Here is a 21,790-nt window from a genome sequence, read left to right as displayed (position 1 = left end):
GTTTTGGCCACGTCGGGTGATGGAGGTCCTTGGTGGCACACATTTGGTCAAGATCATTTGCGTGGCCTAATCCGAAAATAAATCATGAATCGGAGCGAATGCATTTCCACTTTCCACCTTAATTGGGAAGCATAAAAGAGCGTAATAAAGTTGTTTTTATTTTGTGTATTTGGCCTCGGGTGCAGGTGCAAGATCGATGGATTGTTGCATCAAAAGGACGACTGCGAGGAATGGCAACAGTTTGGGGAGGCCTTCATCTAGCAGTGGATAGATCATGGCAGGTAGCGATGATGATGACAAATCGAATATTTCTCAATGTTTTGAGCCACTGACAGAACGCGAAGAGGCGCCCTCTAGTGTTGGGTGAGAAAGGCCAATTGAAGGGACTCGGAAGTAGTTCTGTGGCGTCAACTTCCAGGGCCGGTTGACGATACGACTGTGAGGCTGTGCCTGCTGTAGCACAATTGTCACTAAAGTTTGAATGATATAATCAATGTCACTATTCCACAGTGGTGGCAGAAGGAATGCCCTTTGGTGGGGTTTTAAGGGAGCTTTGCCTCAGCCCACAACTGGCAGAAGTTCAATGAATCCCTTACAGATGAAGCAATGACATCCATTCAATATCCGTCGGGAGCTTTACGCCTAGCACTCCACTCGCAGTGGTTAATTACCGTATTGAAATCATCCCGAACGGCCAATTCCAACCACATTAACAAACACGGACAAGGGTGCAATAATTAACATATATATTGTATGTAATCACACGTTCACGATACACGCATAAAAGAAGCCAATGACCTACGGAAATGAGTACGTTAGGAGTAAGTAAATGTTGCTGAGAATTAAACCTGAAGAAATCAAGTGGAGATGGGGCAGAATTACGGCACGAGACGAACCCGACGAGAGATGAGAAACAGAATTAACGAACGAGCGGAGCCCGTGAGAGAAGGGCAAGCCGAGCCGAGAGAGACCACAGAAGAGACGGTAGCAACGAGACAGGACCGTAGAGTTGGGAGGCTGCTAAAGAGTAAACTATTTTTATTTTACAAGGTAAGGCCCACTGAGCTATGTAGCTCTTTTTCAGAAGCGGACCTCGCCACAAATGATAGCTCACTAAAGCGGATTAATACGTGCAAATGTATTGCAGCCAAATACTTTAATTGTGGATGGAAAAACCGGAGGACCCGGAGAAAAATCCACGTGACCACGGCGAGAGAGAGACACGCAAACTCCAAATATACAGCAGCAGGCGCTAGGGTCGGGATCGAGCCCGCGACCTCCTGCACACCAGGCAAGGGAGTTAACATGTCGCCATCGTGGCGCCCTGGACAGGAGCAACTGGGGTAAGGAAGGAATGTGAGGCCTTGTCCCAGAAGTGAGACGTTACCGGCTGACAGCAACAAGCACAGGATTTATTTACGATTCGCACAATCGGGTCGATTCCACGATGACGGAAGTACGGCGCGGGAAATGGAACCCGGCCACAATCACGAAAAGCGCCATTTTATTACCAGGGTGGTTTCAAGGCAAACTCCACACTTTTCGTTGTAGAATATCTTAAGTGAGAGCGAAATGAAGGAAACTTCCCCTGTCGGTCTCAAAGACTCCACCCGCCACACCGCACTCACTTTGTGTCTCGTCGCCGTCATAACGCCTTCATCGCCAGAAGCGTGGAGTCATTTGCGTAGTCACGTCAGGACGTCCGCTCTCGCATCCTCGTCGCGGTCTCACCGACTCTTTCCCGTTCCTAAACGTTCCGCACCAACGCTCAGACTCGAGCGTGCGAGACGCGCCGTACTGCTAACCTCCTACAATGCCATCACGTTTGGCGGTTCCCTTCACCAGGTAATGAATCACACGACAAGATGTCTCGCGCAGTCCGCGAGTCGAGATCAGACGTCTCTCGCGTGTCGCTGCCACCCGAGGTGGGATAACTTTCGTGGTCCCCATTTGTTTGTGTGACCAACAACGGTGACCTGTTTGATAGCCACTTGAAATCTGGCTGTCGCCTGATGAAGCTGGTTGTAATTACTGTCGAAACGTCGTACTCAGATTGTAAATGTTGTGGCTTGGCTCTCCAACACACCGGTTAGTGCTGTACTAGTGACGAATTGGCACGTTCTGTTTACGTGAAAACCCTTACTAGTTGGCTGTGTCAGGTGGTGGCGGGTTTAACGACACATTTATAGATTTACGCGATCTAACCCAAAAAGCCTCTGTTATGCACTTGAAATGAGTTGGGTTATCAAGTAATTAATTTGTATTAGTTGCAGAAATAAATCGATGCGACTAAGGTTTCACTACCTATGTTGTCCCTAATTATAAGTGTTGTGAGTTTACTCGTCAACACACCGGTGTGTTGAAGTAGTAACTAACTGCGTACCTGTCAACCCATACGGTTTACCCGTATTATTGGACAGGGAAATTGAGTTTCCAGCTCCATACGGCGTACAGCCGTTTCAATACGGGCACATCTTTTTTGCCTATTTGTTTGTGTTTCTCCCTGAGACTTTGTACGATGAACGTTGAGATTTGTAAGGGCACGGGGTGACCAATAAGGTCTGAATTAGTCTGTAATAAGGTAGGGCACTGATTAGGGGTCGACAGGTATGTAATTAGCACGTTTTGTTCATGTGACAAACCTTACTAATTCCCTGTGTCGGGTGGTGGTGGGTTAATGGCACATTTATATTTATACGATCTAACCTAAAAACCTTTATTGATTAGAGTGGCCTATGTGGTACACATTTCCGCTGCTCTGGCCCACTGACTAACAGCTCACAGCTCACCGTTCTCCATATTAGCAAATATCCAGCCTGCTTTGCGGTAAAGATTCATCGACTCGTCAATGTGAGTCTGTTCTAGTTTTTTCATACGCGTGTGAACCAACTACTTACGATTCGTGCTAGTTATACGCTAATGTTATTTTCTTGTCATAATCCTTCAACTTTATCCAGACTGTTACGAGGCATCCTTTCAGATCTCTCGCAGGGCAGTGCGGTTAACCCTTGGTGTTGGAGAACGGCCCACAGACGCGGACACTACAGAGCAACCTCTGAGACCCCCTTCAACCCTTCAACCGACCAATGGTCTACACATAGCAGAGGGCACCATTTTCCCACTCGCTCTGCATATGAGAGTGGTGTTCGTCGCACGACGGTCAAACCGATATTCAACATTCTCGGAGCTGGGATTTAGCGGAACAAGGGCTACGATGAGATTGAACGGAGCAAACGAGGCAGACAGCACAGGCTGAAGGCACGAGACGTAAAATACAAACGCCTCGCTAAGATTGAGATAGAAAACCATTGATTCTCGAATAGAATTGCAAACGTGAATTGCGACAATTTGTCTAGCCGTGCGGGCGGGGCCGAGGGGGCAAATCGCCGCAGGCCTTAGCGATCGCGCTTTGTGTAGGCCGTACGTCACGGGCGACGCTTCGAGATGAGCGGCTGCTGGTGGCAGTGGTGGGCGCGCTGTGAGCGGCGCGCGTCACTCGTAATTCCCGCGCACGCGCTTGTTTTCGGGGTCGAACGGAGACTTGAGGTGCAACTTGGCCGGGTATTTGACGCCCATCCTCTCGATGGCATAGTCCCCGTTGCACAGGAAGTCTGTGGTCACCTGAAAACGACAATCGTGCGGTAGATAGTTGGTCACCACCAGAATCATCACGAATATTTAACCAAACTGAACTATGCAACTCTTTTTCAGAAGCGACCTGGCCACAAATGACAGCTCAACGAAGTGGCTTATCACGCAGACATGTATAGCAGCCACATACTCTAAACGCTTGATGTCGATTCTAAATGTGGAGCGAAAAACCGGAGAAAAATCCATACGACCAGGGGGTAGAACATTCAAACTCCAAATATACAGCAGACAGCAGGCATCAGGGTCAGGATAGAGCCCACGACTTCCTGCATACCAGGCGAGGGAGTTAACATCTCGGCACCGCGAGACGCTGAGACAGCACGGGTCCACACACAGGCGGAGCCGTGCTGTGAGGTGACCTCCGAGGTGACCTCCCAGGTGACCTCCCAGCACAGAGGTGACCTCCCAGCACAGAGGTGACCTCCCAGCACAGAGGTGACCAAGTGGCTCAGAGGTGACCAAGTGGCTCAGGGCAATGAGTGGAGATTTACCGACACGCTTGAAGATGGTTTTCAGTCAAACGTAATTCTACAGTTTCTCAAGTGGCATGAGTCGATAGCCTCAACCCGGTCACCAACGACCACTTACACGCAAACACCAGCACATTTACCCCGTGTGTGCGTGTGTGCGAGTACAGCGGGGAGCAGGAGTGAAGTGGTTTGCACACTGTGGTATGAACCCGGACAACCGAGTCAGATTCACAGCCACTGGTGCAGAGTGTGAACATCAGCACTGGGGAGACAAAGGCGACGGGGCGTGGTTGCTGGTCACATCACCCTCTCATACGCCGTTCCGGCCTTGTATGCACGTTGGACTTCTATCGCACCGTGCGTCGCCAAACGTGCCAATCGGAGGTTGACACGACGCTCACTTACAGCACTCTCCCCAAGAGTCGGTGTAGGCGACACACGGGGGATCGTTGTCTTCATGTAGGCACAACATGTCTCGACATCTACTACACACATGCCTGCAAGCTGGGTGGAGCGCTGGTGCAGTGGATCGCTCACTGCGCTGCGAACTTGACTTAAAACCCTACGAGGCAAATTAGTTTGTTCTCCCCCCCCCCCTCCGCCACCCCCCTTCTCTGCTCCGGTTTTTAAGAAACGGGAGAGCTGGCGAGGCTGGAGACCGCGCTAAGCGCGCGCTAAGCGCGCGCCAAGCACACGCTAAGCACACGCTAAGCACACGCCACTCGACGATGTGCCTCGAGACAAAGGCGCGCCTTGCTCGAGAAAGGCGACAGTCAGCGGCCAAAGCCGCTGGCGTTGAGCGGTGATCCACGGCCGAGGGTTGCAGCTGCTTTTGAGGCCGGCTGAAAAGAGGCCGGACGCAACAGCAGGGACTGAAGGGTGTTGGGCCGAGTGTCCTGTGAGGAGAGGCACACTCAAGTCACTCGCACGCGGAGGTGTTGACGTGAGGCTCGCATTCTCACACCTCCTCCTTACAAACACTTTTGGTGAAAATAATTACGATAATAAAAATATTTAATGTTTAGATCGCGTCGTTCCTGCCAAACTGCATCTCACACTGCTCTCGTCAAAGATCATGAACTATCATGACAAACTCCGGTCATCCTCGCAGCGGCTTTTGCCTGGCCATCGAATAAAGGTGGTCACTGCGTCATACACTTTCAGATGCGTTGGAGCTATGCACTTTTAAATCTAGATTGAAAACTAATTTCTTTAGAACTGAGTTTTATTTTTAGTTTGTTGTCCTTCCTTTGCACCTCAGATTAGCACGGTTGGCTATGTACGGTGCAAAAGAAGTTCAACATACATACATTAATTAAGGTGCTTATGTTAATTTACTTTTAAGAATGAAAAGCAATACAATAAACAAAGAAAGCATGCTGCACCTCGCAAGACACTGAGGGCACCCAGACCAAGGCAAACTCCAGTCAACGTCCAAGTTAACAAAACTAGGTTTGTAGATGGGAACTCGAGCAGTGGAAGGGGAATTGATTCGGCGAATGTGGAGTGGGATCGCGTTCCGCGCCGCGTAGGCGGAACTCCGACCACACCGGCGAGCACTGAAGCTCTACACCAGGGGTGGGGAACGTCCGCCCCGCGGGCCGTACGAGGTCCGCGGAATCATTTGGTGTGGCCCTGCCAAGGCAACCGCAGGCGGGACTCGAAATTCAATAAATCTAGGAGCAAACCTGGAAAAGCAGTTGCGAGTAGCAACATCATCAATACCAGCTCACATCACGCGCCTCGCCAAAGAGAAGCAGTTCCAGCCCATCGCGTTAGGGGCGAGTTAATTGAATGTTTGACTAAATCTAACGGGCTAATTTTTAAGTTCATAATTTTGTATGGCCCGCGAATGCAATTTTGTACAAAGGTGCAGCCCTGCAATTTCTTGCGTACGACGCTGCTGGCGGTAAGGGGCCTCCACAAGAGGGAGATGTAGAGAGCGTCTCCCCGTAGGAGGGAACTTTGGCCTACTCTTCCACGCTGGGCAGACATCATGGGGGGCGGGGGGGGGGATGAGCAAAACTAAAGGTGAGTGTGTACAAACACAACGTGTGTACACACACAACTTGTGTACAAACACAGCTTGTGTGTGTACACACACAGTGTGTGTGTACACACACAGCGCGTGTACCTCGAGCTAAATCAGCGCACACCGCTCGCGCGTGACAGCTCATTCACAGGGACGGCTGCACGAGGCACGAGGTCAAACGCCGGAATTGAAAGGGCGGCGTGCATATTCAGTTAGAAACGTACCACACGCACACACACACACGTGTGTGTGTGTACAAGACAAAGGCAACGATCTCCACCCCCCGTGGAGCCGACAGGGGCTGTTGGGGCGAGCGCTGCCAGCAAGCAGCTGTGGAGGCTGGCACGGCACGCGAGGGGGTGGGTGTTGGCCAGTCACCGTGCCCGGGCCGCCTTTGTCTCCCCCAGTGCCGATGTTTACGCACACCCCACCAGTGGCTGATTTTCGGCAGAGTGGACCTAGGCAAGGCTCAGGACCAGCTGAGACATTCTCTGAGCGGGAGGTGACATCGGCTCGCCTGGGCTGCAGCTGGTGTTGCGCCCGAAACGTCGTGATTTAATTTAGTTGTTTTCATTTATTTTATTTTTTACCTACGTGACTTTACCGAAAAAAACAAAGAGTATGAATCCTTGCAGTCACGAAAGCTTCAAATCTAGAATTCTTATAGTTTCTTCATTACTTCATTACCCGCGATCCGCAAATGCGGTGGTATTGATTCTGCAGCACGGTGCCTGTTGCTGTACTGCACTGACGGGGCCCCACGGGGTGATCTGAGCAATGACAACAGGCAACCCAGCAGACATTTGTGTAGCAGGCCACGCGAGAATACTTAGAATGAGACCGGATTTCACATTGTGTACGTGATGTAACAAGTGCCGTTACATCACGGCGCACTGGGGTAGTGGTCGTCTCCTAGTCACACCCCGGCTGAACCAGTGGTGGAAATTCCACAATTCTATGACTGGGGTGAGTCTCTCTGTAAGACAACCACTGTTGACTTTCTCACAAAGTGGTACTAATTTTATAGACCCCAAAATGATGATGGGCTGAGTCGACCCATCCCCTCACCCCCAACTAGAATTTCAGCTCACAACCTTCCAATTGTGAGTCGTTCGCTCTGCCGCTGAGCCACATGGCTACAAGTAACAGCGGAAGGCTGAAGCCGCGATTTGACCCCAGGATCGAGGTGATGTAACCTCTGTGCCTGGCGTGGCCATTGTGAGCTCCCCGGCTGGGAGACTCAGATCCAGGCCTTGAACCCAGGATCGCAGCGGTGCCATTTAAAAGTCTGACAGCATTGAATGAGCCCCCTTGAGACGGCCCAACAGACCCAGGGCTACAACTTATTTCTCGGCATCACTGGCTCAGCACCGGGCGGTGGTGGCGACGCACGTGGACTGCAATCCAGCACTGTGCAGGCAGCGGCCAGGGTTGGTGGGTCATCCGCACAACGAGTGACCAAATGTTGCGAGACTCTCTCCCCGTGGGTATCGAGGTGCCAGACCGTTGCTTGCCAGCAGAATGCGGCACAGCAAAGTGTGGCCTGATGTCACCTGTCCTTCTCTGTGGGATGGAGCAGGGGTGGCCAACCTCTAATAATTATCAAAGAGCCAAACCCTACCCAGGAGTTCTGCAAAGAGCCAAGTGTATACATATTTAAATGTGTATATATATATAAATGTGTGTGTATATTGACAGTTTTCGGCACAGCACGGGAGACACTCACTATTGTTTTCTACGACTGTGATAGTGAATTCTACGTTACGCCCCTTCGATAGAGCCGCATGTGGTGGTTTAAAGAGCCGTATGCGGCTCGGGACACGCCGGTTGCCCACCGCTGGGATAGAGTGTTGCCCCCTCGCATTCGTGAGTTTTCTCCGGGTGCTCCGTTTTCCTTCCACGTATATAAACACTTATTAATTGGCCAAAACATTTGACCATGTAGACAACTGAATTGTTGTTGCCGGCTCCCTGGCTGTCAGCCTTGTCTTATGAGAGATGCAATTTACATGAACGAGGCTATGGTATGTAAAATGAATTATGAGATGTTTAAACATTCATGTATTACCTCTGAAAAAGCTGTTAATGAGCCCTCTGAGAGAGAGATGCGCAGACTCAGTGCGTGAACTCGGAATCTCATCTGTGCCGGCTTAGAGTCTCTGACACAGCCATTAACGTGTCTCCGATGAGACGCTCAGCCACCTCACATCTTTGCAAATGTCCGAGCCAATCAGCCGCCAGCGCTCTAATGGGACGCTTAAAGAGTCACGGCTAATATCGTCAAGACAGTTTATGTAAAATGCGTTTGTAGGCAATAAGTAATTTTGCGGAATGGGGTGAAATCAAATTGGACTTTGATTACGAGGGGCGGAATTTGCTTTTTGTGTCAAGCCAGACGGCGCCGGTATAATACGTAAACTCGGGGTCAAAGCGCCTAATTGCTTCGCAAGGAAATGCATCGCAAACACGTTCAAAAAGAAACGAATCATCGCAAAATGTCTGATTAAAACTCTTGCCCTTTCGCATCGAAATAAAATCACGCTTTCCCCCGGGGAACACGCAACACGATTCTTCAGTGAATTTGTGTTTGTGGGGTTTTTTCTTTCCCGGGATTACACACAAACGTGTGGACCGCTTCAACGGCCCGTGGCTCAATCACCCGTCGTAATTAGTGCCACACGGCCAGTTTCTCCGCTATCGAATTGAACCCTTTCCCGTGACGTATGTGTACGTCGTAGTTTTTACGCACACGTCATCGGAATGGAATCAGATAACGTAACTTAATTGGTACGTCAGATCGGAAGATGTACCGACGCTCCCACAAGGCCACGCGGGAGAGCGCGTGCCACAGTTTGGCGCCAGCCATAGTAGAGTGCGGTCGTGTCGTTACAGTTTTCTCCGGTGAGTACGATGTCTTTAAAAAAACAGCGGTGCTACGACGCCTCTCTAAATAAAATTACCGTTGAGCCGCTTGCACGTTCCGAGATTCAGCGGTAAACGGGACACCCACCCTGCGACTTGCAGACATCTCGGAACGGGAAAGGGTTAATGTCTGAATCACGTTCAGGAAAACTTTTACAAACCGATTCGAGTGAAATGTAGCATGCCGCTTTGCGTAGCGCCTCAAATCTATCGCCGTCTGCTGAAGCGGCACAGTGTCCCGCAGATTTATGTAATCATTTTTATACGAAAAAGAATTTATAATTATAAAAAAGAAGTTTGGTACACTTTGGAAAAACAAATTAATATATGCGCTTATACTGGCCATAAGACATTGTCAACGTAGGTTAGTATTTTATAAGTTTTGCTCAAACGATGATAAATAAATCCATCCTTCTCTCCAAGTACCTGCAATAGGCATGCCCCCCCCCCATCTTGTAGATAATTTATGAACCAAAATGAATAAAACATTTTTACATAATTCACTGTGTCACTCCACTGCTGAAGGCCTGCCCATGCTGTGTGGGCCATGGGGATTGCATGACCATACTTCACCACGCTGGGCAGTGGGGGTTGGTGGAAGGAGGGGGGGGGGGGGTCCAGGATGGTTTAATAACTTGCTGGCCACTGACGCTATTAATCGCAACCGGGCATCTCATTGAGGTCACTGGGGTCACAGCGCGGTTTGTGCGACTCACTGCACCAACAGCTTCCCCCAAATCCAATCTGTATTATTTGACGATGGTAATCGTGCCGACGACACTCGAACTAAGTTGACCATATCTGGAACTAGGACTCACGCTCTCAGCGACGAGAGCTCGGTAGCGACACACTCTGAGCTGCATCGCAGGGGGTCTCGGGAGTGTAATGGAGGTGCAACGATTCGCCCCCCGCCACGTGGCTCGATGGATCGTCTCACTCCGGGGTCACGGCTCTTTGGCCCCTCGTGGTGCACAGGGGAATCCATAGCGGACGCAGCGTCTCCGTTAGCCAGTCGCAAACAATGGTAGCATTACCATAGTACAATTGGAAATAATCGATCCTTGCAGGCGCCATTCAATGCAGGTATCGTGAGAGAGAGAATTGATTTTAATCGCTCAAATTGGTACCAATTCCGAGTGACGGAAACACGCACGTTGCTGATTGACTTCATCGAACAAAATGTTAAGGTTGCGAGTCGGGGCCCAACGTTAAATGGATATCCAGCTCACAAAAACTGTCAGCCGAAGCCTCTGGCGAGCCACCGTTGTCCACAGCGGGCGGTCGGAAGACTGTGAGCGGGAACGAAATTGGGCCCCGTGACACATTCACGCGCAAAAATAAAACACCGCCGAAAATTCCGCTGCGTCACGCGTGGCGTTATTTAGGAGCATCGGGGCCTGCGTGGGGGATGAGACACGGCTAAGTTCCCTGATCGATCGCAGAGTCCCGGGGGGGATCACGGGCCGAGCGAGGGTGGGGGGGGTTGGTGGCAGTGAAGCCGGAGAGGGCGGTGGGGGGGAGGACCAGGGGTGGGGGCGGGGGGGAGGACCAGGGGTGGGGGCGGGGGGGGGAGGACCAGGGGTGGGGGGTGGGAGGAAACGGTGAGGAAATCGCCGGCAGCTCTGCGAGCCGTAAACTGCGCGGCGGTGATTTGACGTGGAGGCCGCTGATATTTCGCGGCGTCAGCGCGGGTTAACCCTTGTGGATGTTTCATCCATTTCCGACCGACGCTCGCGAATTCGCGCCGCCGCGTTCAGCCCCATCTGCTGGCTCGACACCACGAGCCAGAGGTGGTGACCTCCAAGTGGCTCGGAGCAACGAGCCGGGATTTGCTGAGATCCTGAGTTTCAAGTTGGGTTTTGGGCCAAATGACATGAAATAGCTCACTCAAGTTCGGTGAGTTTGTGAGTCTCTATCTGGTCACCAATAAATGCACAAATTAAGCCATCTCATTAAATTTGGATGTCTGCTTAAAATCATAATTTTCCAGCTCCACTGGCGAACATTAATTTGCCTTGAACGCTGCTGCACAATGCACAGCCTGCGCAGAAGGCGACCGTCTCATCGGCACTGCACAGAGGGCACACTCGGAAGTAGTTCTGCGATGTCCTCTTCCAGGTGTCATCTCGTGACACGAGGCGGTGCTCTGCTCACTGCTCGAGTTCTGAATGTAAGTGTCGTGGACTCAAGGACACGACGCTGTACTTCTTTGGTTTTTTCGGTAAAGTCACGTAGGTGAAGAATATAAAATAAAATGTAAATCACGACGTTTCGGAGGCAACACAAGCTTCCGTCGTCAGGTGGCACCGTCACAGCAACATTACTGTATCAAGTGAAGAGAACTCTAAGAGACACGAGACTATATACAGGTTAAGTGGGGGGAGGAGCCAGGATGGGCCGGGGGGGGGGTTAGAGTTCTCTCCACTTGATACAGTAATGTTGCTGTGACGGTGCCACCTGAAGACGGAAGCTTGTGCTGCCTCCGAAAACGTCGTGATTTACATTTTTATTTGATCTTTTCACCTACATGACTTTACCGAAAAAACCAAAGAGTATGGACCCTTGCAGTCACGAAAACTTAAAATCTAGAATAGACATGACGCTGATTTACGTGACGTAGAGTCCTTTTTCCAATCCACTGCTGGATGATGGCCTCCCCATATCGAATCGGGAGTTATATCACAATACTTCGCCACGATGCTGACTGCACAATTCAAAGCCAATTGGGAGGGGAGTAAAACATTTTTAAACCTTGGGCATTGGTAGCCAATGCAATGATCCATATTCGCTTTTGAGTCAGGGCCACGCTAAAAAACCTTACCATTAAACCCTCCCCTACCTGATTGTCACGTCTACACTAATATTATTATTTAAACAGACCGCGTCGCGTTTCACCAGGGAGCGAACTCCGGGGGGTCGAATTTAAAGTCTCCGCCGCCTGATGAAGCTCGGAGCAGCGTCAGCGAAACGGCGCCCGACGTCGATTGCCGAATTCAGTCGCGGAAGCCTCGAGCCACCGTCGAGGAAGAGCGTTACAGGTCAGACTTTGATGAATGTATAAATAGAAACAACAATGCACCCGCGCACAGGAGGCGATCTCGCCGGGGGGTGGAGTGTTGGCAAACTACCACCACGTGGCCAGACTCAAAAACGACGAATGCTGATCGCGCCATTTCTCTTTGCGAGCGTGAAAGCCGCTGCGCGCGCACGAACCAGAGGGCCTGGCGAGAAGCGGAGATGAGAGACGGCGTTGGAAGATAGAGGAGGGGGGTGGTGAGGGGGGGCGGTGAGGGGGGGGCGGTGAGGGGGGTCGGTGGGGGGGGGGGCGGTGAGGGGGGGGGGGCGGGGGGTTCGTGCGATCTTTTCGCGAGCCGCCGACGTGTTTGCGGCTCGCGCTTTCGCTGAAAAGTCTCCGTTGAAGACGCCGTGACAACGCCGCCCTCGGAAGTAGCCCATCGCGATGGCTCGCCGCGGGGCCGCGACGCGCCGACGCCGCGAGGATCGTGGCAGACTGTGGCGGCTTACGGAAGCCCCATCTCACCCGGCAGCGGATGGACCACGGCTGCTGACGATGACGATGGCGATGAACCCACTGCACTCGGTGTGAACCGGCGTGTTCACCAGGCGCGGACGCACGCTGCGATCTGGCCACAACGCCTCTCATCGCCGGTCTTTCCCCACTCAGCCGCATCTATCGATGCCTCATCCGTTCCCAGCTGCCATGAAAAGGTCAGGGGGAATTAATATCGTCGAGCGACTTAAAAAACACGCCAATAACCCCTCGCGTGCGCCGCGTGCGAGCCAGTGCCTATGAAGGCCCGAGCGCCGCACGGTGATGGTGGTGGTGGTGAGGGTGGTGAGGATGGTGACGGTGGTGAGGGTGGTGAGGGTGGTGAGGATGGTGACGGTGGTGAGGGTGGTGAGGGTGGTGAGGATGGTGACGGTGGTGAGGGTGGTGAGGGTGGTGAGGGTGGTGAGGGTGGTGAGGGTGGTGAGGATGGTGTAGCCGGCACCTGGGGAGCGGTGGTGTAGCGGTCAGCGCGCTACGTTTTGAACCTGGGAACCCGAGTTCGATTCCTGCTCACGGCCAACCCCAGTGACGATTATTTGAAACGGTCCTGGGCCTCCGCTAGGTCAACTCAGTCTCAAATGAGTACCTGGTACGGTGTATACACATCACCACTGGGGAGACAAAGGCAGCCGGGCGAGGTTCTGGATACCCACCCCCTCATGTGCCATTCCGGCCTTCATAGGTGCTTGCTAACAGCACTTGCCCCAACAGTCTGTTAAGGCTACATGGGGGATCTTTGTCTTTGTGGTCAGCACCTCCGATTACAGTTGGCCAAGTACGGTGCAAATCAAAATACGCACAACACTGTGTCCTGGCTGCCTTTGTCTCCCCAGTGCTGAGGTTTACCCACATCACACTGGGTACTCGTCTAAGGCTGAGTTGACCTAGGGGAGGCTTAGGACCGGTTCAGATCGTCGTTGGCCGAGCTAAGACGGGAGTGCTCACACTGTGCCCCACCACACGCTACCGACCGATCAACCGTGGGTGAACCCAATTGTACTGCCGAGTGAACAGAGGATTTAATAAACTTGCACATTTGTTTGAATTTTAAATACGATTAAGAATTAAACTTCAAAGTTAAATGGCGTAACGCACATTCTGAATTCTGCTTATGTTGAAGGACTCCTGCACACCGTGTCGCGTGTGGGAGCTGTTTGACCATACTTCACCACTCTGGCCAGTGCTGGTTGGTGAAAGCGGAGGCCGGGACCGGTTCGGATATCAGCCGCCACCGATATTAGCCGTAGCCGGGAATCGAACTCGGGTCGACGGGTTCACAGGGCGGTGCGCGGAAACCACTGCGCCGCCACTCACCGTTCAAAGGCGTAACTCGCACACACGACTGTCCATTACGTCGTGAAAATGTTTCGGCAGCCGGGATGCGAGGTGATTTCTTTCTCTCGTTTGAGAAGAAACAAAACAAGAACGCGACTGGGGACATTCCGAGCTCACGGGCCCTCCACTGCTGCACCGCCAGCGCGGTGACGCGGCCCAGCGGTTCGCGGTGCGAGCGACCGTCGAACGGCCTTTTGTTCGATGGTTGATCACAGAGGTTCGTGGTTCAACTGATGCCACCGCCCCGATTATCACCGCGGGTGTAATAACCGCGGTGACTCTACGCCGCTGTCTGCGTTCGTGGCGCAGCGCGCTGACCGCTACACCACCGCTGCCCAGGTCCTGGCCACACCACCCACACAACCCTCCCCACCCTCGCCACCCACACAACTTAAACCACCCACACCACCCTCACCGCCCTCCCCACCCACACCAACCAAACCACCCACACCCCGTGCGGCGCTCGGCCATCGCAGGCGCTCGCTATCACGCGGCGCACGCGAGACGCCATGGGGTCGACCTCAGGGAGGCCCAGGACTGGTTCAGATAATCGTCATTTCCACCAGCACCCAAACACATGCACACAAGACAAAGATCCCCCGTATAGCCTTAACGGACTGTTGGAGCAAGTGCTGTTAGCACACGAGGAGATGGGTGGCGAGCACCACGCGCTGCACCCACACACACACGCACATTCAAGTCACTGACGAAAGGCCCACGGACAGAGCTCGCTCGCGACGAAAGAGATGCTAAAATCTATAAGGCTGCTGCCCTGCATAATTGTGTGGGATCCTTGAGGGATAATTATCAAGCAGATTGTCGCGTGAGAGCGATCGGAGATTGAGAGGAATCCCAGGGGAGCCACGGAACGCCGAGGCCAAACCACGGCGCTCAACACGACGGCGAAGACGGCGACCCGAGTTCGATTCCACCCTCACGGCCAACACCGGCGACGATTACCTGAACCGGTCATGGGCCTCCCCTAAGTCGACTCAGCCTCCAATAAGTACCTGGTGCGGTGTGTCAACATCGCCACTAGGGAGACAAAGGCGGCCAGGCGTGGTGCTGGGCACCCACCCACCGTGTGCCGTGCCGGCCTTCAAAGGTGCTGCTCGCTAACAGCACTTGCCCAATAATCCCTTGGATAGCAATATGGGGAACAGTCTTTATGTGTTTAACGTTGGCACATGTCCGGGATTGAACCAGACAGTCTGAGAATGTGCAACAGTGTTCAGGTAACAGGAATGGATTTGTACCGACATCTGCTGGTATTGTGTACAGGGTGTGGTGGGAGCAAGTGCTGTTAGCGAGCACCTATTAAGGCCGGAGCGGCAGACGAGGGGGTGTGTGGCAGCACCACGCCCGGCCACCTTTGTCTCCCCAGTTGCGATGTTTACACACCGCACCAGGTACTCATTTGAGGCTGAGTCGACCTAGGGGAGGCCCGGACCGGTTCAGATAATCGTCACCGGTGTTGGCCGATGCGCCACCGCTCCATGCACACACACACACACAGGAATAGAGCCGGCAGGGCAATGCGTAGAATTGGCATTAAAAGCTCTCCGATCGATGCTATTGAATGGGGGCAGCTGGGAAGCGTCCCCCCCACCCCCCACCCCTGGCGAACGCTGGGGGAGCGCGGCTCATGCACCGAGAGCATTGTTATGCGAGGCGAATGTGCACATCGCATCATGCCGTCGGATACAAAGCCGCGTGCACGACGATGCACGCAGATGCTCGCGTGAATCCCTCCGTCCCTCCGTCCGTCCGTGCCGCGTCCTTTCTCAAAGACGTCGGCGGTCGTGGCCTTCTTCCTTACACTTCACTCTGTCCGCGATGTTCACTCGGGAACTTTGCATCGGATACCCCTCCCGGTCGCATTGCCGATGTAACTGATTCACGACGAAGGTTGTTTCAGTGAATGTGAACGACTGACAGGGGCGGCAGCAGCAGCAGCAGCAGCGATGCGGCGACAGACAACTGCGGCCGGCAATCGACCCGATTGACGTGGGTTCACTCTCCATCACGCCGCTGTGCTCACGTAGTCACGGATTGGCACGTTTTTGGTGACGTAACAAACCTTGCTCGTTGGCTGTGTCGAGTGGTGGTGGGTTAACGACACATTTATATTCACGCGATCTCACACATACAACCTTTGTTATGAATTCCACTGGTCGCGACAGCTTTGTGTGTTCGACTGACGTCACTTAATTTTCTGTCTTCCCCCGGATTTTTTGTGCCAAGAATTTTCCGAGTCAAAAAATATTTAATTCATTCTCTTGTGGTCCCATTTGACATGTCTAAAAAATAAAAAATGCCACATATAAATAAACAAATAGAAACACGCGTGCCTCCGTGTGTGCGCATATGGCTGTATGTACAGTGTTGCTTTTTATCAATCCACTGCTGGATGAGGGCCTTCCCATGCCGTGCGGTGTCACGTGGGGGGTTTCTCACCGTTAAATGTGCTACGTACGCAAAACGTATGTAACTAATACATGTACGTTTCTGATTGTGTGTCTGTTTGTGCCCGTGTGTATGTGGGGAGCGGTAGTGTAGCGGTTAGCACATTGCACTATGAACCCGGCGTCCCGACTTCGATTCCCGCTCATGGCCAACACCAGTGACAATTATCTGAACCGGTCATGGGCCTCCTCTAGGTCGACTCAGACTCAAATGTGTACCTGGTTCGATGTGTAAACATGGCCACTTTGGAGACAAAGGCGGCCGGGCGTGGTGCTGGCAACCCACCCCCTCGTGTGCCGTGCTGGCCTTCAAAGGTGCTTGCTAACAGCACTTGCCCCAACAGTATATTAAGGCTATACGGGGGATCTTTATCTTTGTATATAAACGTATGTGTCTCTCTCTCTTTCTGTGTGCACGCTACTCGTGCAGGAATGAGTGACCAGTGACACACGCAGTGGCGTTTTAGAACAAAACAATTGGGAGGCCGCAAGTTCACATCCCGGTTCGCGGGTCAACTTAGACCCTCATCCCTTGAAGGTTAACAAAGCCACGGCAAGGTGACAGTGAACACGCTACACATAGACTGGAACACTTTCAGGGACCACCCAACCACAAACCCCACACTCTGCCAAACCCCATTAACTATTTTCCAGAACTCAGCCCTGGACTGCTCCGGCCACAATTATTCTCTGCACTGGCTCCCCAAAATCAGTCAATGAGCCAGTACAGGCACGAATGAAAGAGGCCCCTATGGGATGTGCTAAATAGTGTCATAACGACGTCGCATGTGTCACTCCATTGTGGCAGAGAGAGTGAGAAAGACGGACGAGCAGCATCCCACGCTTTGTTTGAGCGGGGGAGGCGCACTTTGACTGAACTGCACCGTCCCTCAACCATCCTCTCCCTGGGCACACACCGGGGCCGCCCCACCCCGAGGCTTTTAAGGCGCATCAGAGGAACTTCAAGCGGCGCGAGGAACACTTCCCACGTGCGCGGCGGAGCGAGCGGGCCCCGCTGGGGGTCAGCGAGTGGGTTCGCGTTGATCGGGCGAGTCGACACGAATTCCGCTTGAAACGCCCGGTGCGGCGAGGGGCACGAGGCTTTTAGGGCTCGGCGGGTGGGCGGCGAGAGGTCGGCGGGCGGGCGAGAACAGGCCGAATTAAAATTAAAATCAATGAAACAAGGCAGCCGGGAAAGCCGGCGCGGGACGTTTTTCCCGACGTTCAAAGGATTCGCTTCCACAGACAAGCGATTGAGATGGATTCTCATAATTCGGGCGCTGCGATTCGATTCACAAATTGATTGTTTTTTTCGTTCCATCTTTACCGTCGTGTTTATGGGGTTCCCCCCCCCCCCCCCCACGAGTTATTCTGTCTCATCTATTCCCTCTCGTTCGGTAGTATTTGAATAAAATTTGCACCAATCGTAAAAAATATTATAATCTCATGCACGTGAGTCTACACGTGTTACGAGCGTAATAATCGGCTTTGATCCGATGCCAAAACTCCTTCCAAATGACTGATCCAGAGATCTGGGCTCTCCGGTTACTTAGTGAATCGATTCTTTATTAATCGACTACTAAAGAAATCGATGACTTAATCAAGCGATTACTCTCCTAATTAATTATCCGTTCTGTTACGCGACTAACCGTATGACGTGGAAATAGTTGGGCTAAAACATAGTTTCTCCACTGTTCCCACCGGACAGAAATTTTGCCAGAGCATTCCATGACCCAACCCAAACATCAATTATTAATCCGGTACATATCGCCAGGGTTTTATATTTTCCCTTTTGTATTTTCACACATGCCGAGGTCTGGCCCGACAGGTCCCTGAATGACAAACCGCCCCGGGTCCTACTCCTACCCATAATCCCACTCGTGTGCACGGCAGATAATGCCGGGGCGCGCGCACAAACTCATTCTATGTTTTACGTGCCCCACTGATAATATTCCTTTTGAGCTCACGGGACGCAAATAGATTTCTTCAAAATAAGTAAAAAAGAAAACTCAAACGTTATCAATTTGCAATTGTGGTGGATCCAGCAAATGGCAGCGGCAGCTTTCATTTGACACCGAGGTTAAAATCCGTTGTGGCTGTGGAGCCCCCCGATTTCCACTGACTGTCGCAATCTCCTCTCAGCAGGCGATTGAATGTTGTGAGAGTGATGGGCGATGTGTTGGACAACGTGTATCAGCAGAGTGTTCAACGATTTAATACGAAACGGAAATTATTTGGCGCTGCTGCTGCTGCTGCTGCTGCTGCTTTGGCAGTGGTGCAAAAGCACAAACTAACAACGAAAACGGACCACATCTGTCAATAACGCTGTGTGGCCTTAAAAGGGGGGAAATACATTTAACAGGCGATGTTTCAGTAAACTGCTGTTCATTATAGCACGTGAAAACAGCTTCAATTTTATTTGCTAAATGAGTAAGGGCTTTCGATTTAAAGCTTTCGTGACTGCAGGGATTCATCTTCTTGGTTCTTTTGGTAAACTCACGTAGAATGGAAATAATAAAATAATAAAAATAAAACATAATAAAATTATATAAATTAATATTATAATATAATATATTATATTATTTTATTATGTTGAATTTTTATTATTGTATTATTTCCATTCTACGTGACTTTACCGAAAGAACCAAGAAGAGTAAGGCCTTATTGTCCAAAACGTCACCTTTTATATGTTTATCTTTGTAAGGCCAGAATGTAATTGATGAATGTGTTGAGTTTTTAAAAATAATAATAGAATTTAGATTGGTGGGAGATGTGTAGAGGCTCTGAATTGAAATACTGTTTTCTGTATAATTTATATTATGATCGAAGCGGGGTAACTATAAACCGGCCAGGTGGTACAGGCAAAAGAGTGAGTGGCTCACAATCACAAGTTCAGATCCCGGTTGAGAGTTGCCTCATTAGTCATTAGCGGCTGCCCTTTGGCTAGACGTCCCCCGCTATAGGAATGTGGAATTTCCACCACTGGCTCAGGACTGCAAACGGGAAATGAGCGCCGCATCGATGCTCGTTTGAGAAGAGCGACACGGAGAGCTCCCCATGCTCCCGTCCCGTACGGCGTCGTGGCGACGCACGCGTCTCTGGCGACGGCACAATGGCCGAGGCGATGCTGCACGGCTTTCCGTTGCGTGCTTGGGCTGTGCCCCATGTGTCGTTCGGCAAGAATGTCCGACGTTTCGCCCCACGTACCGAGAGCTTCTTCGGGAACTGAAGCTATTGCAGGCGTTGAAACTCGCGCCACATTTGTGCCGAACGACACTCGGTGGGGAAGGGGGGGGGACAACCTGGAAGCGCACTCGAGAACGAAGCAGGGCAACCGCGGCAACCAACCCCATGCAGGCGACGCTGTGTTTTGGCTGCTGTGTGTGCGTCTGGCACTTCAACTATCGTCTTGTGAACAAGGGTGTTGAAGACCCTGTCACGTGGTTCGCAACAGGAGGCTGCCGAGTGCCGTCGCCACGACCCAAAGCGTGGAACCCGACTTTAAACGTTGATTGCGCAAGCCACCAGGATTGTGCAAGCCACCAGGGCTCTCGCTTCCCCCGTAAACGCCGCACCACGGAGAATCGTCGCGGTCGGACACCGCCCAGGACGATGGCGCGAACTCCTGCGCGAGTGGAAGCCCCGAGGCGGTTGCACCTGCAGCCGCGGAGGGAACAGATGACGGCACGCGGCCAACTGCCGCCCCTCCCCCAAGGACCATCGAACGACGGCACCAAAGCATCCACCGGCTCACGGCCGGCGCCGTCGAGTGGCTCAGGAACCTGGACACCGTTTAGAACATTCGTGGCGGTTACACAAATCAGGTGGTCCGTCGGTGCAATGCGCCGTGTGCCAGAAGAAGAACAGGGTTAACATACTTATTGGTTCTTTCGGTAAAGTCACAAGGGTATAAAATAACTGACGACGTGCAACACAAGTATCCATCACCTGATGACGGATACTTGTGTTGCGCCCGAAACGTCGCGATTTATTTTATTGTCTACCCACGTGACTTCACCGAAAGAACCAAAGAGTTTGGATGCCTGCAGTCACGAAAGCTTCAAATCAAGATTGAACGGGGCTAACGTTGTGTTTGCTATTTAATTATTTATTCTTCTTGTTCTTAGCACTGTTCCCAGGTCAGGGTGCCCCATAAATTGACCACACTTCTGTACGCGGCAGAAGCTGTCTCACAGATGACCAGGGGAGGCCATGAATTATTAGTGAACAGAGTGGCTCAGGCGGCAGGGCGCACGAGACGCGGGCGGCACACGGAGTTTCGTCTCGCCTGCCACACACGGGGTCGTTCTCTTCACGCGTGAACTCGCGGGAACTTGACAATAGGAAAATAAATAAATCTAAACGTAGGAAACATTTTCTCCGACGGCGCCCGCTGCAATAACAGAATTGCTATTAGCCGAGCAAATGTTCCCCTAAGACTAAAACATACATTGCAATATGCGCACACGTGCATGGGTTGTGTGTGTACACGTGTGTGTGTGTGTATTGGGAGCAGTAGTGTAGTGGTCAGCGCGCTGTACTACGAACCTGGCGACCCGACTTCGATTCCCGCTAACGGCCAACACCGGTGACGATTATCTGAACCGGTCCCGGGCCCCCCCTAGGTCGACTCAGCCTCAAATGAGTACCTGGTACGGTGTGTAAACATCACCACTGGGGAGACAAAGGCGGCCAGGCGTGGTGCCGTGCTAGCCTTCATATGCGTTTGCTAACTGCACTTGCCCCAACAGCATGTTAAGGCTATACGGGGGATCTTTGTCTTTGTTTTGTTCTGTGTGTCAATGCCAGTGTTTAGATGAAGGCCTCTACACAATGTGTCAGTTACGTAGGAGTTAATATTATTATATCTGATTAACTTTAACCATACTTCACCACGCTGGTCAGTGTGGGAACACAAGTCCAGACACAGATGCAGATCTAGAAACTTCAATAGCGGGGGGGGGGGGGTTGTGGGCGGCAGTGTTCAGCAATGTTAAGCTTTATAAATAGAGCCCTACATTAATAAGAAAAGACATCAAAGTGTGTTCTGTGGCATGTATCAATAAAATAATCATATTCAGGGTCTCAGGGGATGGCAGGTTGGGGGGCAATCGTCCCAACAGCCCCCCCCCCCCCCCCAGCCTCCTCACGTGGATCCACCACAGTTCGTGTGGCACTCGGCACGGGCCACCGGGGCTCGACGTGCGGTGCGCTAACCACAGCGCCACCACTCCCCGCCACTATGCTGATCTAAACGCTCCAACGCCAACATCTGACGCGTGTCCTTAGTGACGAACTAAAAACAACAACAGCAGCAGCAGCGCTGAGTGGGACACCTCGTGCA

General features: G+C 52.0%; 1 protein-coding gene across 4 annotated transcripts in view; it reads right to left on the bottom strand.

The window, feature by feature from the left end:
• Nucleotides 1-731: 731 nt before the first annotated feature.
• Nucleotides 732-21,790, bottom strand: part of SARDH (sarcosine dehydrogenase) — a 77,872-nt gene continuing 56,813 nt past the window's right edge. For 3 of the 4 annotated variants that reach the window (XM_078616094.1, XM_078616092.1, XM_078616093.1), the window contains one exon: nt 732-3,621. In XM_078616094.1, coding sequence (XP_078472220.1) covers nt 3,493-3,621 — 129 coding nt within the window. In that variant the 3' untranslated portion in view covers nt 732-3,492. The remainder of the gene's footprint in view (nt 3,622-21,790) is intronic. The other variant, XM_078616095.1, reaches the window with a different exon arrangement.

The sequence above is a fragment of the Lampetra planeri genome, chromosome 49 (assembly GCF_965212315.1).
Source record: "Lampetra planeri chromosome 49, kcLamPlan1.2.h2, whole genome shotgun sequence".
Classification (NCBI taxonomy): domain Eukaryota; kingdom Metazoa; phylum Chordata; class Hyperoartia; order Petromyzontiformes; family Petromyzontidae; genus Lampetra; species Lampetra planeri.
This window is presented reverse-complemented; position numbering and strand designations above follow the sequence as displayed.